This window comes from Corylus avellana, chromosome ca1, assembly GCF_901000735.1.
Source record: "Corylus avellana chromosome ca1, CavTom2PMs-1.0".
NCBI lineage: Eukaryota > Viridiplantae > Streptophyta > Magnoliopsida > Fagales > Betulaceae > Corylus > Corylus avellana.
The window spans coordinates 7,162,262-7,179,574 of record NC_081541.1 but is presented as its reverse complement, the minus strand read 5'-3'; the positions used below and the strand labels follow the sequence as shown (position 1 = coordinate 7,179,574).

At 38.5% G+C, this 17,313-nt stretch overlaps 1 protein-coding gene and 3 pseudogenes across 1 annotated transcript; all 4 read left to right on the top strand.

Moving 5' to 3' along the window:
* Positions 1-905: 905 nt before the first annotated feature.
* Positions 906-3,516, top strand: LOC132173528 (receptor-like kinase TMK4; annotated as a pseudogene).
* Positions 3,517-6,886: 3,370 nt separating this feature from the next.
* LOC132174737 (PR5-like receptor kinase) lies at positions 6,887-10,103 on the top strand. The gene is made up of 3 exons (XM_059586398.1): positions 6,887-7,590; positions 7,962-7,997; positions 8,897-10,103. Exon 3 carries the CDS (start codon positions 8,926-8,928, stop codon positions 10,048-10,050), a length of 1,125 nt encoding a protein of 374 aa, XP_059442381.1. The 5' UTR covers positions 6,887-7,590; positions 7,962-7,997; positions 8,897-8,925; the 3' UTR covers positions 10,051-10,103.
* A 1,162-nt stretch (positions 10,104-11,265) lies between these two features.
* LOC132173439 (cytochrome b561 and DOMON domain-containing protein At4g12980-like) lies at positions 11,266-11,938 on the top strand (annotated as a pseudogene).
* A 2,159-nt stretch (positions 11,939-14,097) lies between these two features.
* Positions 14,098-15,150, top strand: LOC132173363 (rust resistance kinase Lr10-like; annotated as a pseudogene).
* The last annotated feature ends 2,163 nt before the right edge of the window (positions 15,151-17,313 follow it).

Here is a 17,313-nt window from a genome sequence, read left to right as displayed (position 1 = left end):
TTTTACAAGCCCTTGTTGATTTAAAACTAATTTTCACGATAAATATTTCCTACAATTAGCACAACAAACCTAAAATTAATAAAAATGCTTTAGGCTTCTTTGAGTAATGATATAAGAAGGACTAGAATCCTCTTAGAGTCATCTCAAATATGATGTGGTATTTAAAATCATCATTTAATTTAAGATAATCATTATTGAATTTTAATCTATTAATGATTTTAAATACCACATCACACATGAGATGACTCTAAAAAGAGTCTAGTACTTCTTATATCATTCCTAGGCTTCTTTTTCTCTCGTAACATTATTTTGTTTTATTTTAGAGAAAAATATAATAAAAACCTCACAAACTAACAACCGTTTTTTAAATAATCCCACGATGTTCAAAATGTGCTAAAATTGCTCATTAAAATACCAAAGTGTGTCAAAAATGTCACATATTTTTTTTATATTCCTATAATACTCTTATTTTTTAAAAAACTAAAATAAAAAAATAAAATAAAAAAGGAAACGGGTGGCAGTTGGGCCAACCATAGGTGATTTTGCATTTTTTTATATTTTTATATTGTACGAGTAATTTGTAATTCAAGCCAACTACAATGATTAATTTTTTTCTTTATTACAAAAAATATATTTGTATTTATTTGCCCCTTTGGTTTTTTCTCTTTTTGTTTAAAAAATAGTTTAGTTTATTTTAATTTTTTTTATTTAGTTTTTAAAAGAATATAGATATTATAGGAATATAAAAAAATGTGACGTTTTTGACATATTTGTTAGCTTGATGATTTACTCTCATCTCCACTCCAGTAGAAACAACCCCCTCCCCTGTCTTCACAAAAGATCCCAATTCAATTCCCACCCCTCTCTCTCTCTCTCTCTGCCTCTCTCCATCTCTCTATCTGGAAATGGGTTACTCGAGAACCCTTCTTTGTCTCTCTAACTTCATTATCTCTCTCTCTCTCCTCGCTCTTTCATCCTTCACTGCCGCTGATGACGCCGCGGTCATGTCCGAGCTCCTCGCCGCCTTCAGCCAAGCCCCAAGCGGTTGGTCCGCCAGCACAGCCCACTGTCAGTGGAAAAACGTGAATTGCAGCGAAAACAGTCGTGTCACCTCCATCAACTTGGCTTCCCAGAGTCTATCGGGGACTCTTCCCTCCAATCTCGGCTCTCTCACCCAGCTCACATCTCTCTCCCTCCAAAAGAACTCCTTCTCTGGGCCCCTACCCTCCCTCGCCAACCTCTCCTCGCTCCAACAACTCTACCTTGACAACAACAATTTCACCTCCATCCCCGACGGCTTCTTCCAAGGACTCACCAGCCTACAGACCTTGACCTTGAGTCGGAACTTTAATCTTGCACCCTGGACTATCCCTACCGAGTTGACTCAGGCCACTAGACTGGTCGCCCTCTACGCCGGCAGTGCGAATGTGGCTGGGTCCTTACCCGATATCTTCGACTCCTTCGCGAGTCTCAAGGATCTCCGGCTTTCATACAACAATCTCACTGGCCATTTGCCTAAATCTCTGGGAGGATCTGGGATTCAGAACCTCTGGCTCAACCACCAGCAAAATGGCTTGTCGGGTACCATCGACGTGTTGTCTTCGATGACCCGGTTGGAACAGGTATGGCTGCATGAGAACCAGTTCACAGGTCCGATCCCAGATTTGTCGAAATGCACAAGCTTGTTCGATCTTCAGCTCTTCGACAACCAGTTCACTGGCCTCGTCCCAGACTCATTGATGTCACTTCCCAGCTTGCAGTACATTTCTTTGTCTAACAATGAGCTCCAAGGTCCTTTCCCGGCGTTCCCGTCCTCTGTGACCACGGCCAATGAGGGTACCAATAGCTACTGCAAGACCACCTCGGGGCCTTGTGATTCGCAAGTGACAATATTGCTCGAGGTCGCAGCGGTGTTGGGGTACCCGATCAAGCTAGCCAGTTCCTGGCAAGGCAACTACGCGTGCAATTGGAGTTTCATTACCTGCGAATATTCGCAGAAGAAGATTACCATCGTGAATTTCGGGACACTGGGTTTTGTGGGGACGATCTCTCCAGCCATTGCGAATCTCACATCGTTGAGGAGTTTGTTTCTAAGTGACAATAATTTGACCGGTTCCATACCGGATAGCTTGGCCACCTTGCCGGACCTGCAGCTTCTTGACGTTTCGAACAATAACCTTACTGGGCCGATACCCAAATTCACATCGACGGTGAAGATCAATGCGACCGGCAATCCGTTGCTTGTGAGGACTACGACGAGCTCTGGAAATGGAGGAAGAACATCCTCGAGTTCGAATGGCACAACGCCTAGTGGGAGTCCGGTCGTAACAACGTCGGGTGGTACTTCCATCTCCCCCGGTATGATTGCTGGTATAGCTACTTTATTTGCTGGAATTGGAGTTGTGATCGTACTTGTAATATGCTGCTTCAGGGGGAAAGTTCTCATCCAATCAAATTATTTATTTTTGGAAGAAGAAAAGTCCAGCCCATCAAACTGTCCAAACCTTTTTAAGGAATTATAGACCTCTTGCCATTAGAAGATATAGTTATTCAGATATCAAGAAAGTGACCAATTTCTTTAAAGATAAATTAGGTGAAGGAGGCTATGGTGGTGTCTACAAAGGAAAGTTACAAGATGGATGTCTTGTGGCAGTAAAGGTTCTCAAAGAATCGAGAGGTAATGGAGAAGAATTCATTAACGAGGTTGTAAGCATTAGTGAAACCTCTCATATCAACATTGTCTCTCTTAAGGGCTTTTGCTTTGAGGGTTCTAAAAGAGCTCTAATGTACGAGTTTATGCCTAACGGATCTCTAGAGAAGTTCATATATAAAGAAAATCCATCAATGGTTGACCGTCGATTGGAATGGATGACATTATACGATATTGCACTAGGCATTGCTCGAGGATTAGAATATTTACATAGGGGTTGCAACACACGAATCGTGCATTTTGACATAAAGCCTCACAACATTCTTTTGGATGAGAACTTTTGCCCAAAGATTCCTGATTTTGGCCTTGCAAAAATATGTCATCGAGAAAAGAGTGTTATATCAATGTTGGGTGCGAGAGGGACTGCAGGATATATAGCTCCAGAAGTCTATTGTAGAAATTTTGGAGGGGTCTCTCACAAGTCAGATGTTTATAGCTACGGAATGATGGTTTTTGAAATGGTTGGGGGAAGAAGGAATATAGATGCCGAGATTGATCGTACCAGTGAAATATTTTTTCCGCATTGGATTTACAAGCGTCTTGAGCAAGATGAAGATCTAGGACTGCAGGGCCTTATAAATGAAAATGATCAAGAATGTGCAAAGAAGATGATAATAGTGAGTTTGTGGTGCATACAAACTGACCCTTCAAGTCGGCCATCAATGAGTAGAGTTGTGAATATGCTAGAAGGGAGTCTCGAATCCTTACAAGTACCATCCAAGCCTTTCTTGTCTTCGCCATCAAGATCACCAGAAGATTCTTCGACGATAATGGGGTCACTCCAATATGATTCTGTAATGCCCTAAAATGCATCTTTTCTTTAATAAGAAATATTAATGTTGTGTGGTAACTAGCATCTTATGTGAACTGCATCAATGATGATGCAAGAGAAATTCAATATAACTTTTATTTTAATTATGCATGTGTGTTTTAATTTTTCTTTTTCAATAAGGATTGGGTTTTCCATTTTCTATTAGAATTTGTTTTCATTTTCCAATTAGGTTTGGTTTTCATTTTCCTTGTTAATTAAGGAGGTGCCTAGTCTATATAAAGGCATTTAGTCTTTGTTATTTTTCAATTTAGTTTATATTATCAATTAAATTCAAGTCTTTCAAAATTATTTTTCTGTTTTCTTATTTGGGACAATTATGAACTTTTTCTTTCCTATTTGTTATTTTATTTCTTCCTAAATTCTCTTTTCAATATTCAATTCTTAATTCGTGTTGCTATTATATGCTGTCAAAATAATCTTTGTTCTGTCCGACGTCAAATGATTTGCTTGTGGATGCACATTATAGTTAAAGACTTTGCCACCTTTGATTGCCTAATTTATGAGATGATATCTCATGTGATAGCTTCCTTCATGAATTTAGTGGCCGAACCAAAATTTTGGTTCAAATAGGTAATTTTTTGAAACTTGAACAAATAGCATTCCACTATTTCGCAAATCAGAGTTTTAAATAAATAGTTTAAAGCCGGTGCATCTTATTTAATTGAAACCCTCGTAAGTCGTAACTAGTTTTCAGGATTTCAGTTTTTGTCAAATTGGCTTCTCAACAAACGTTGTAATAAGCTTGTAACAAGGAAAAAAATATATTAAAAAAAAAAAAATGCTCTCAAAACTAGCAACCTGTTGTAAAATCAAAGAAAATGATAAGACAAAATAAAAATATTGCAATATGTGAAATTAGTTTTTCAGGAATTATGTATGATTTTTCTCTATTATTGTGTGTTTTACATACTACTCAATACTCCCTTTTATAGACATAAAATCATAATGGGAGGTTGAGAAATATGAAAGGGGGAATATGAAAGGGTAGTACATGAATCAAAATGCTACATCAATGTATTACATGAATGTTATAGAAATTCTAAAAACTAGATGACATGAATGTGTAGAATCACGTTGAGATTAGAGGTGCCCTGGAAAATGGGTTTTGGCTGAAATGGAAGGCCAACGACTGCAGCATTTGCGTCCGTAGTGGAGGGTTTTGTGGGACCACGTTCGACAACAACCGGAACTACCTTTTCCAGTGCTTCTGCGCCGATGATCAACCTCATTATGTGCGCTGTCAAATTCCTGGTCAGTTTTCTCTTACGAGACTGAAGAAATTAATATTAAAATAAATAAATAGGGAAAATAGTATAAAATAGACAAAAGATTTTACAAAAGAGTTGATTTAGCCAACTTCCTATAAAATTTATTCTCATGCTAGAAATGCTCTTAGTAAAAAGATTAGATTTTACGGTATCTTGATTCGACCTAGGATGTCTACTTGTTATTGAAATGATGGGTTAGAAGCAAATTATCAGTGAAGTTGCAAATGCCAATGTTTCATGTTAAATCAACACTTGCTTCATAAGTCTAATAGGAGTAATGTTATAAATAGGATTTTTAGGAAACCTGTTATAAATAGTGTGATACAATCTCAAATGACATAAAAGGAGAATGTGCACAAGGATGGCATGCGCGGGCAAGTCAAGTTAGTTTCAGCTTGGGTCAATCTGATTATGGATTCAGGGGCTAAAAACCTTAACCCAAAACCAAGCCCTTTCTAATCGATCCGTCTCAATTGGGCTTTATCTCGAAAAGAATCCATTCACCAATGGGTGGGCTTGTGTTGACCATTTATATAGAGGCCCGTAAAATGGCTACCCAACCCATTGGAGTCTAGCAGAACGGAGAAAGGCCATGAACGGAGAAAGGCCCATAAATCAACTTGGTACCCACCACTTTAAAGATTTTTCAAAGACTCCAAATGCTTTTCGCCTTCAAACGGCTTTCCCGCCGCCCCAAACTTTTCCGAAGATTTGTGGACCATATATCAATTTTATTTTTTTTTTTACTAGAGAGACTCGTTATACAATTATAACTGCCGTGGTCTAATCTTCTTCACCTTTTTTCAATGTTCGCACGATAATTAGGGAGGCAATACATAGGTGATGAGACATCTTTTTGCATTTCTAACGTGGGTCAATGGGGAAGATAGGTAGGAAAATTCCGCTCACGCCGATAGGATGAGGTAAATTTAATCATTTAATCAACACTTTAATTTTCTTTATCACTTACAAAAAAAAATCTTCATCACATGCATGTTGTGAAATATTTAATTTAAATAGTGAGTGATTTGACGGAGTCAAGATTCAATCTCAGGACTTTTGGCTCTAATACCATGTTAAATCACTATTTATTCTAGATGCTTAAGTTAATATGAATAAATAAATTTAATCATTTAATTTATACTTTAACATTAAATAAGCACTTTTTTCAAAAGCTTATGTTAATAAGAAAAAATAAATTTAATTATTTAATCAAATACTTTAATAACCATTTTCGGCTGTAATATTAAGATAACGAGAGTCTCGGAATTGACTCATCCCCGGGAGGGATGGGCCTAATTAACCTAGAAAACAGACATTCAATGGGTCACTCCCAGAATACAATCCCTCAGTCTTGAGATGAAGTATTTTTTACATGTCAATCTATTAAAGAAAATCTAGAATATAAATATAATTGAATATTGTTCCGCTTGCGGTAGTAGATGCGTGAACCAGATGCTACTTTGAAGGGGTTCTATTGGCTCACACCTTTGTGGGGTTGTAGTGACGGGCTCACCTTCCCAAGCAATAGTTATGGCTCAAACCGGACATTCCACAGCGGGTGGGAACTCCGATAGTAACGCCCAAGGGGAGAAACTACACTGGTCGCCCCTTCCCACTTTTTTAATTAGAAAAAAAAAAGAAAAAAGAAAAAAAAAAAACGAGAATTAGAGAGGAAAGACATGGGTGAGGAGAGATCTTTTTCATTCTGGTTCTAGTCATTATCAAGAGTAATAATCTTGTTGAATGTACAGAGGTTTTGAAGAGTCAAGGAGTTTAAGTCTTTGTAATGCGGGTCAATAAGGAAGATGGGTAGGAAAATCCCTCCACTCAGTACCATCTTCGGCTGTGGTATTAAGAAATTTCCGAAAGCATAGACCAATTATCACTTGCTCTAATCTCAGCCTTGTATTACAAGTCTTCCATATCCATTTTCCAAGCCAACTACTGTGTTAGACTGATTAACTAAATGTTATATAGTGAAGAAACAAGGAAAGAAGTTATTTCAATTTAGAGCAACAAGTTGGTGGTGTTGTTTGTTTTCTCCGGTGAATTGTGAATTCCGGTATATATGGCTTCTGTCTTTCTGTTCGTTTTCTTTCTTCTCTCACATCTCCTGCTGCTTTACTCCGCTGAAGCAGAAGTGAGATACACCAAAAAATGTCCACCCTTTCCCTGCGGACATCTGAGCTCGATTGGCTTTCCATTCACCAAGGAGGAAAACCCAGAATGCGGTGTTTTCACAATAGAGTGCCGGGATGATGCGTCTCCGATAATCAAACTGGAGGGTGGAAGACAATATGAAGTTCTAAGTATCCTTCCGGATAACACCACCATACATATCAGAGACGAATGGCTTGGGGGGCTGCACCCTGCAGCCCCTGCATCCTTTGCATGCGAATCCTTAACCAATCTGACTATTACCAGCTCTTCGTTCATCTCTTTTGAATTTTCCCCCAAGCAGACCTTTTTTAAATGCAAACGCACTCTCAATATTTCTCCCCCAATAAACTTTGAAAGTATTCCTTGCTCTGAAGATGTTATCTACTATAATGGTTCAAGCGATAGTTTTCCCACTTCTCTCTCTGAATGTTCAATTATTCAGCTCCCAAAGAATCCGAACCCAGATCCTCTGGCAGTTGATGATAACCCGTTTGGACTTTTAGCCGTTGAGTTCGACCTTAAACCGCATGTCTCTGATGCATGTTACAGTTGTTATCAAAGAGGAGGTCATTGTCAGCCCGACGACAAGGGGGAACTTGATTGTGGTGCGGAGAAAGGTATAAACATGAGAATTAACAACAATATTTGGGGATACACATATACATTCATTCATGAAAATGCATACAAATTTCTTTTTCCTTCTACGTTGTATTTATTCCTAACACGCGTTGCTCTATTTCTGTTCCATGCCATAATCCCCTCCTATAAAGGGATAGAGCTGATTTGGATGAGTGTCAAATTTAGATTATGAGTAAAAGTAATAACTCTGTTGCAATGAAACCCATATCGGATACATATGATCTGGTTTTGACATTTCTTGCTTGCTAACCTTGTTAAGGGATTCAAAGGCTGCCAATTTAGCTGCTTCACTTCATTCCTCTTTGTTTAAACTAACATCGATCTTTTATGTTTGTCTCGTCTGTTGCAGAGAGTCACACAAGGCCAGTACTGGCGATAGGACTAGGTGAGATACCTCTTCAATCAAATTTCTTGTTGAAAATTGATATTCACTTGTGATTGGACAGCCTATGGGATTCAAATTATTCCATATTAAAGTAATATTATGTTACTCATCACATCTAAGTATTTTCCCCTTCACTGCGTATGGCTAGTTATCAAAGCTTTAGGGCACTAATTTTGTTATTTTCATGAAACGGCAACTTCTCTATCTGCCATGCAAACAGTGAATGATTAGGATCCTATCACCAGACTTGTACTGAAGAGGTCAATTTTTCATACTTCTGTGTTGCATGCATAAGTTCTATTGTGACCTTCAATAGAAAATTTTTCAGTCTCACGAATTTCCAGTCTCATCCATAAGTTATATATATATATATGTTATGCCAGGGAGTATATGTGCACTTTGGACTGTGAAAGTAAGAGTTTGTGTAACATTTCTCTTCTTGTGGATATTTGTTGTCACGTTCATATTCTTTGTCGATATTATTCCATCTAGTGGTGATCTATTGTATCTTCAACACATAATTTCTTCCGAGGGTGTGGCTAATTATGAATCTTTCGCAATGATATAAGGTTCTCCAAACAGTTTTCATAATGACTCCACTTTCTCCATTTTAATCGTTCTAAGAATGTATTATATCCATTGGAAGACTTCTAAACTTGTTCTCAAGTTCTATTCAAACTTCCGTGTTGCATTTTTTTAATTTTAGACCTGTAATACACAATTTTTCATACCTCATGATTTTCCTCCTAGTCTCCTTCTCTGGCAATCAATACTTCTTCATGTCTTCTCTGGTGTCACTACAAGAAAATATTTAGGATCACACTCTCAAGGGGTAGTTTGAGTTAATTAGTCTCGTTTATGCACCACATAACTTATTAATGTCTATTCTTTGATTACAGCCACTTTATTTGCTGGAATTGGAGTTGTGATGGTTCTAATCTACTGCTTGATCAAGAGAAAGTTCTCATCCAATCAAATTATTTATTTTTGGAAAAAGAAAAGTCTAAACCATAAGACTGTCCAAGACTTTCTAAGAAATCATGGACCTCTTACTATTAAAAGATACAGTTATTCAGATATCAAGAAAATGACCAACTTCTTTAGAGATAAATTAGGCGAAGGGGGCTTTGGTGGTGTCTACAAGGGAAAGTTAAAAGATGGATGTCTTGTGGCAGTGAAGGTTTTGAAGGAATCTAGAGGTAATGGAGAGGAATTCATTAATGAGGTTGCAAGCATTAGTAGGACCTCCCATGTCAACATTGTCTCTCTTATGGGCTTTTGCTTTGAGGGTTCTAAAAGAGCCGTCATCTATGAGTTTATGCCCAACGGATCTCTAGAAAAGTTCATATATAACAAAAGTCCTTCAAAGTTTGCTCGACGATTGGAATGGGAGACATTATACAACGTTGCAATTGGCATTGCTCGAGGATTAGAGTACTTACATAGAGGTTGCAGCACAAGGATCTTACATTTCGATATAAAGCCTCACAATATTCTTTTGGATGAGAACTTCAGCCCAAAAATTTCTGATTTTGGGCTTGCAAAAATATGCACAAGAGAAGAGAGTATTATATCAATGTTGGGTGCGAGAGGAACTGCGGGATACATCGCTCCGGAAGTATTTTGTAGAAATTTTGGAGGTGTCTCTCACAAAGCAGATGTTTATAGTTACGGAATGATGGTTTTTGAAATTGTTGGAGGAAAAAGGAATATAAATGTTGAGATTGACCGTACCAGTGAAATATTTTTTCCGCATTGGATTTACAAGCGTCTTGAAAAAAATGAAGATCTAGGACTGCAGGGCCTTATGAATGAAGATGATTACAAAAGTGCAAGGAAGATGATAATAGTGAGTTTGTGGTGTATACAGACTGACCCTTTAAGCCGGCCACCAATGAGCAAAGTTGTGAATATGTTAGAAGGGAGTCTTGAATCCTTACAAGTACCACCTAAGCCTTACTTGTCTTCGCCATCACGATCACCGGAAGATTCTTCAACAATGGTGTCAACACAATGTGATTCTATAATGCCTTCAAATGCATCTTTTCTTTAAAAGGAAATTTTAATGTTTTTCTTTTTTGGAAGAGAGGAAATTTTAATGTTAAGAGTGGTAACTAACATCCTTTGTGAACTGCATCAATGATTAGCTTGTTGATGCGAATTAGAATTAAAGACATTACCATTTTTGATTGCCTTAATTATGGGGTGATATCTTCTATGATAGCTTCTTTCATGAATCTATAATGCTGTGAGTCCTGGTAAATATATAACCACATACCCATTATAAATTATGTTTGTATAATAATTTAAAATTAAGAGGAAATGCTCACTACACAATCATAGAAGCACTTCAAAGTAACCAGACTCTTCTTACTTGGTGAGACAAACACCGCAATTGACTTCTGGAGCTTAGTCGAACTAATAGGAGCTCATTATAATTTGTAACCATTTTGCAAATTGATCTGAAAGTTCGTAATACTAGATAATTAAATTTAATTAAAAAAATGCTTGAATATTATAATTTTTATTACAAGTTCATATTACTGAATATTAAAATCTTATATTATTTAAAGACTATAGATTTTATTTAAAAAGATGTTACTTTCAAAAGAAAACAGGCAGTGCTGCATTTTAGATTAGTAGGTCCACAGGAATCTATTGTATTCTTGTTTCTTGTACAACTAGCTAATTGACGAAATAACGTTTGGAGCCCTAAATGTTATTTTTTTATTTTTTATTTTTCCTGCTACGTAGGGAAACAAATAAAAGCTACTGGACGTGGAATAATTTCTCATCTCTAGGGTTGAAATTGATTTGATAACTAGATTTAATTATCTTAATTATATTATAAATTGATTAATTTATCATAAACTATGATTTTGAGCCCTCAATGGGCAAGAACAACACAAACCAAAAAAAAAAAAGAAATGGAAGTCTTCTCTTGGCATTTTACCATAATTAAATGTAATCTTTCTATCAACTTCAATTTATTTATTTATTTATTTATTTATTTTTGATATGTTCACATAAAAGAATGAAAATTTAAACTAGTAACCCTTATTTCATAAAGCTTGATTCATTACCGATTGACTATACCTTGGAGACATCAACTTCAACTTATCGATTTTCGAGAGAAGAAAGGGCATGGCTACTGTAATTAGTTACATGATTTACCGTGGAAGCATGAGGATCCTTACTATATATATATGCTCCACCTCCAAAACCAAAATAATTCCTGGAATTGGATCTCTTTCTGTTAGATTGAACACAATGGGTAGGCGTTGTTGTACATGTGGAGCAGTTGTGGGGATCTTAGCAGTGGCTCTGCTGGTCGCACTGGGTGAGTCTCTGAACTGCAATTGGCAGAAGTTCACAAACAAGGAGGTGGAAGTGTACCCCAACTGCGCCGATCTCCCGCATCTGAGCGCGTGCCTTCACTGGAGCTACAACGCGTCCAATTCGTCTCTGTCGATGGCCTTCGTGGCTCCGCCGGCCAAGCCCCAGGGCTGGGTGGCGTGGGCCATCAACCCCAGTGGGACCGGCATGAGTGGGTCCCAAGCGCTGCTGGCCTTCCAATCCAACGGCCTCATGACCATCCAGACCTACAAAATCCGCTCCTACATTTTAAGCGAGTCGAGTGCGAAGCTGGTTTACGAGGTGTGGGACATTGCACCGAGGACTCCAACGGGACCATCAAGATCTTCGGGAAATGGAAGCTGCCGGTGAACACGGAGAAGGTAAACCTGGTTTGGCAGGTGGGTTGGGCAGTGAGCACACAAGGCTACCCGATGCTACACGACTTTCAGGAAGAGAATTTGATGGCCAAAGGGACCCCGCAGTTGGTCACCCAAGAGGCTACGGCTATCACCCCTGCTTCTGTACCCTCTGGCTCTGCTATTTCAGTAGTATTTCACCTGCCAGTGGGGCTTCAACAGTTATAGGGGGACTCGATGTGGGTCTCTTTAGTGATTCACCAAAAAATTAATATATATATTCCTAATACACGTTTTATTATTTCTACCAAAACTAATATTTTTTGCTACTTTTGATGCAGGGAGTCAGAGATTCAAAGTGATGATAGTAGCAATAACAGGTAATATTTACATCTTTAAGCAAATTTCTTGTGGACCTATAATAGACAATTTTTCATGGTTCATTATTTTCCTTCTCTGGCAATCAAAACTTGTTCATTTCTTCTCTGGTGTCACTGCAAGAAAATGTTTAGGATCACACTTTCAATTAGTTCGATTTAGGGTGCATTTGACATTGCAATTTTATAAACAAAAAGTATAATTTTGTATCGCAGAAAATGAATTGTTTGAGATTACGGCTCCGTTTACTTCGACGTAAAATGGTTTTCAAAAAATGATTTCCATATTTTACGGTGTTTACTTCAATGTAAAATAGTGGTCAACAGAAAATATTTTCCTTTTGACCGAAAATTCTTCTTTAATTTTAGGAAAATGGTTTACGGTTTTGAAAACCGTAAACCATTTTCCGACTATGAGCATCTTATTCTTAAATCGATGGACCTTGCCAAGAATCGACCGGGACCCGCCCGGGACCTAACCGGGACTTGCCCTGGACCCGCTCGGGACCTAACCGGGACTTGACCGAGACCAGCCCAGGACTCGCCCAAGACTTGCCCAGGACCTGACCGGGACTTGACCAGGACCCGCCCGGGACATGCCCGGGACCCGCTCAGTACTTGACCGGGACCTACCCAATACTTGATCGGGACCTGACTAAGACCCTCCCGGGACTTGACAAACACCCGCCCGGGACCTGCCCGGGACCCATTCGGGACTTGACGAGGACCTAACTAGGACTTGCCTGGGACCCCCTCGAGACTTGATCGGGACCTGCCCTGGACTTGCTCGGGACCTGACCGGGACCCTCCCTGAACTTGACCGGGACCCGCCCAGGACCTAACTGGGACTTGCCCGGGACTCGCTCGGGACTTGACCGGGACCTACCCGAGACTTGACCAGGACCTGCTCTAGACTTGACTAGGACCCGCCTGGGACTTGTTCGGGACCCCAGAGGGACCTGCCAGGGACTTGCCCGGGACCTGCCTGAGATTTGACCGGGACCCGCTCGGGACCTGCTCGAGACTTGACCAGAACCCGCCCTGGACTTGACCGAGACCCGCCCAAGACTTGCCCCGGACCCCAGCGGGACCTGATCGGGACCCACCCAGGACTTGACCGGGATCTTCCCGGGACTTGACCGAACCTGCCCGGGACTTGACTGAGACCCGCCCAGGACTTGTTTGGGACCTTGTCGGGACACGCCCGAGACATGACCGGACTTGCCCAAGACCTGCCCGTGACTTGCCTGGTTGGGTCCCGGGTGGGTTCCGGTCAAGTCTCGTGGGGGTCCCGAGCAGGTCCCGACGAGGTCCCGAGCAAGTCCTGGGCGGGTCCCGGTCAAGTCTTGGCGGGTCCTGGGCGGGTTCCGGTCAAGTCTCGAGAGGGTCCCGGGCGAGTTCTGGTCAAGTCCCAGTAAGGTCTCAGTCAAGTCTTGGGTAGGTCCCGAGCAAGTCCCGGTCAGGTCCCAGTCAAGTCCTGTGCGGGTCCCAGTCAAGTCCTGGGCAGGTCCCGGTCAAGTCCCGGTGAGGTCCCGGTTAAGTTCCGCTGGGTCTCGGGCAGGTCCCTACGGTGTCTCGAACAAGTCCCATGTTGTTCCTTGCGGGGACCTTATTGGAAAAAATATATATATATAAAAAAAAAGATATTAAAAAAAATTATTTTCCGTGTGCAAGGTAAACGCCATAAAATGTTTTGGACGGAAAATATTTTCAGGGAAAATGGCTTTCCTGAAAATATTTTACGAAGGAAACCATTTTACGTCGAAATAAACAGAGCCTACGTTTTTAAAAAATTGCGATTTGAAAATGCAAGATTTTAAATGCTAAACTGCGATTTTAAGGGCTAAACGCTTAGTTGTATTTTTAAAAATCACATTTTTAAATCTCACATTTTTAAATCACACTTTTTCAAATTACAAACTCAAACGGACCTTTACTCACCACATAACTCTTCGTAATATCTATTCCTTGATTAATACAGCCACTTTATTTGCTGGAATTGGACTCGTGATGGTTGTAATACGCTTCATTTATTCTTCAAAGAAGGAAAATTTAACCCATCAAGTTATCCAAGCCTTTTTAAGGAACCAAGGATCTCTTACTTTTAGAAGATACAGTTATTTAGATATCAAGAAAATGATCAACTTCTTTAGAGATAAATTAGGTGAAGGGGGTTATGGAAGTGTCTATAAGGGAAAGTTAAAAGATGGACATCTTGTGGCAGTGAAGGTTTTGAAAGAATCAAGGGGTAACGAAGAGGAATTCATTAACGAGGTTGCAAGCATTAGTAGGACATTCCATGTCAACATTGTCTCTCTTATGGGCTTTTGCTTTGAGGGTTCTAAAAGAGCACTCATCTATGGGTTTGTGCCTAACAGATCTCTCGACAAGTTCATATATAACAAAAGTTCCTCCAATGTTGATCATCGATTGAAATGGGACACATTATACAACATTGCACTTTGCATTGCTAGAAGATTAGAGTACTTACATAGAGGTTGCAACACAAAAATCTTGCATTTTGATATAAAGCCTCACAATATTGTTTTGGATGAGACTTTCTGCCCAAAGGTTTCTAATTTTGGTCTTGCAAAAATATGCCATAGAGAAAAGAGTATCATAACAATGTTGGGTGAGAGAAGGACCGCATGATATATAGCTCCAGAAGTATGTTGTAGAAGTTTTGGAAGGGTTTCTCACAAGTCAAATGTTTATAGTTACGAAATGATGATTTTTGAAATGGTTGAGGGAAGAAGGAATATAGATGCGGAGATTGATCGTACCAGTGAAATATTTTTTCCACATTAGATTTACATGCGTCTTGAACAAGATGAAGATCTAAGACTGCAGAACCTTCTAAATGAAGATGATCATGAAAGTGCAAGAAAGAAGATAATAGTTAGTTTGTGGTGCATACAGACTGACTCTTCAAGCCAACCACCAATGAGTAAAGTTATGAATTTATTGGAAGGGAGTCTCGAATCCTTGCAAGTACCGCCCAAGCCTTTCTTGTCTTTGCCAAAGAGATCGCCAGAAGATTCTTCAACAACGGTGTCACTGTGATATGATTCTATAATGCCCTAAAATGCATCATTTTCTTTTAAAGGAAATTTTAATGTTGAGTAGTAACTAGCATCTTTTTTGAACTCCATCAAGGATTAGCTTGTGGATGCGTATTACACTTAAAGACTTTACCAACTTTGATTGCCTAAACTATGGGATGATATCTGCTGTGATGGCTTCCATCATGAATGATGAATCTATAATGATGTGAGTTCAGGGCCGGCTCAGGCCCTAGGCGAGTTAGGCCTTCGCCTAGGGCCCCCAATTTAATAAGGCCTAAAAAAAAATTTTTTGAGTTAAAAGAAATTAAAAAAAAAAAAAAAAATTTATTTTGGACAAAAAAAAAAATTGAAGGCCCAAATTTTTTTTAATAGGGCCTAAAATTTTTTTTTTTTATCAAAATTTAAGGCCTCAATTTAATAAGACCTCAATTAATAAGCCCACTATAAATTTTAAAAATAAATTAAAAAAGGACAAAGCATTAAAGCCTTATACATCATTACGCCAATTCCCTAGAGCTCCTGATGCTACAGTACATGCCTACATGATTCACTCATCCTCTTGGCCTCTTTCTAGAAATTTTTTGTTTTTGATGAGAAAATATAAACGTTAGAAATAAAATATTACCATTTATTTTCTATTTATTATTTAGCTATCTAGGGAAAGCCAAGAGCCAAAAATATAAACTGCTGTCAACCATGGGCATTTTAAATATCAGTCTCTATATTTGCCACTTTACCTATTCTCTTTGCTTGCTCTTTTCTGAGTTTTTCTTCTCTGCCTATCTCATCATTTTCTCTTCCTCTCCGACTCCGAGTGACTAAGTCTCTTGTCCTATCTCCAAGAACTGCTTCATAATTCCTTTGCCAAATCAAGTTTTATTGTTCTATTTTTGTCATTTATTTTATTATAGTCATAATTTTTTTTTTGATAAATCGTGTTTGTTTAATTTGTTAGTATTTTTAATTAAACATGTCTACTAGAAAATATGCAACTGGATATGAAAAACTTAAAAAAAAAAAAAAAAAAAAAAAAAGTAGACAAATTGATTGAATCTCAAAGAGGAGCTCTAAATAAATTTGTTATTAGCCGTAAACAAAATATTGAGGATAATTTAGGTGAAAAACTCATAAATGAACAAGAAACTCATCAAAAAGAATTAGAAGATAATGAAAATGTTATTGATGTATTTAAATCTATTGCTACAAATATTTTATATATATATTACTTAAAAAAAATTGAATTTAAAAAAAAAAATTTTTGTTACTTAAAAAAAAAAAAAAAAATTAGGCCCAATTTCAAAGTTTTGCCTAAGGCCCCAAAATATGTTGAGCCGGCCCTGTGTGAGTTCTAGTAAATATGTAGCAGAGTTTTTATGTAACTACCCATTAATTTTAAATTATGTTTGTATAATAATTATGGCGTTGTGGCATTGCAAAGAAAGGTGTAAACATAGGAATAACACAACAATATTTGGAGGGACACATACACATTCATGAAAATGCACACAAATTTCTTTTTCCTTTTTTGTTGTATTTATTCCTAATACATGTGCTGCTACTTTTTCTGTTCCTTGCCAAGCTGATTTGGATTAGTGTCAAAGTTAGATTATGAGTAATAGTAATATCAGGCACATGTGAGCTAGTTTTGATATTTCTTCTTTATTGTCCCTGTTAGGGATTGACGGGAATCATTTCTCTTTTGAAAGCCACGTCTCCTAGGGATAAAAGTCATTTGGAACCAAGTTCTAGAAAACGCCAAGAAGCGTAGATTTGAAGTCCAATAACTTTCAATCCTTTTTTTTTTTTTTTTTTTTTTTAAATCAAAAGTTTCTTTGAAGTTTGTGAGATACATATAGTGTGATACAATCTCAAATGACACAAAAGAAGAATGTGGACAAGGATGGCATACTGGCAAGTGAAGTTAGGTGCAGCTTGGGTCAATCTGGGTTCAGGGGCTAAAAATTAACTTTAACCCAAAACCAAGCCCTTTCTAAAGGATCCGACTCAATTGGGCTTTACATCGAAAAGAACCCATTCAACAATGAGTAGGCTTGTGTTGACCATTTATATAGAGGCCAGGAAAATGGCTACCCACCCATGTTAATTCCTTGATTCTTCCGTCCCCTTCTGCGTCAAATACATGGCAGTCTAGCAGAACGGA

Bases quoted from the DNA above. Each gene is read 5' to 3' on its own strand.
- LOC132174737 (XM_059586398.1), top strand. From the start codon at position 8,926: ATGGTTCTAATCTACTGCTTGATCAAGAGAAAGTTCTCATCCAATCAA.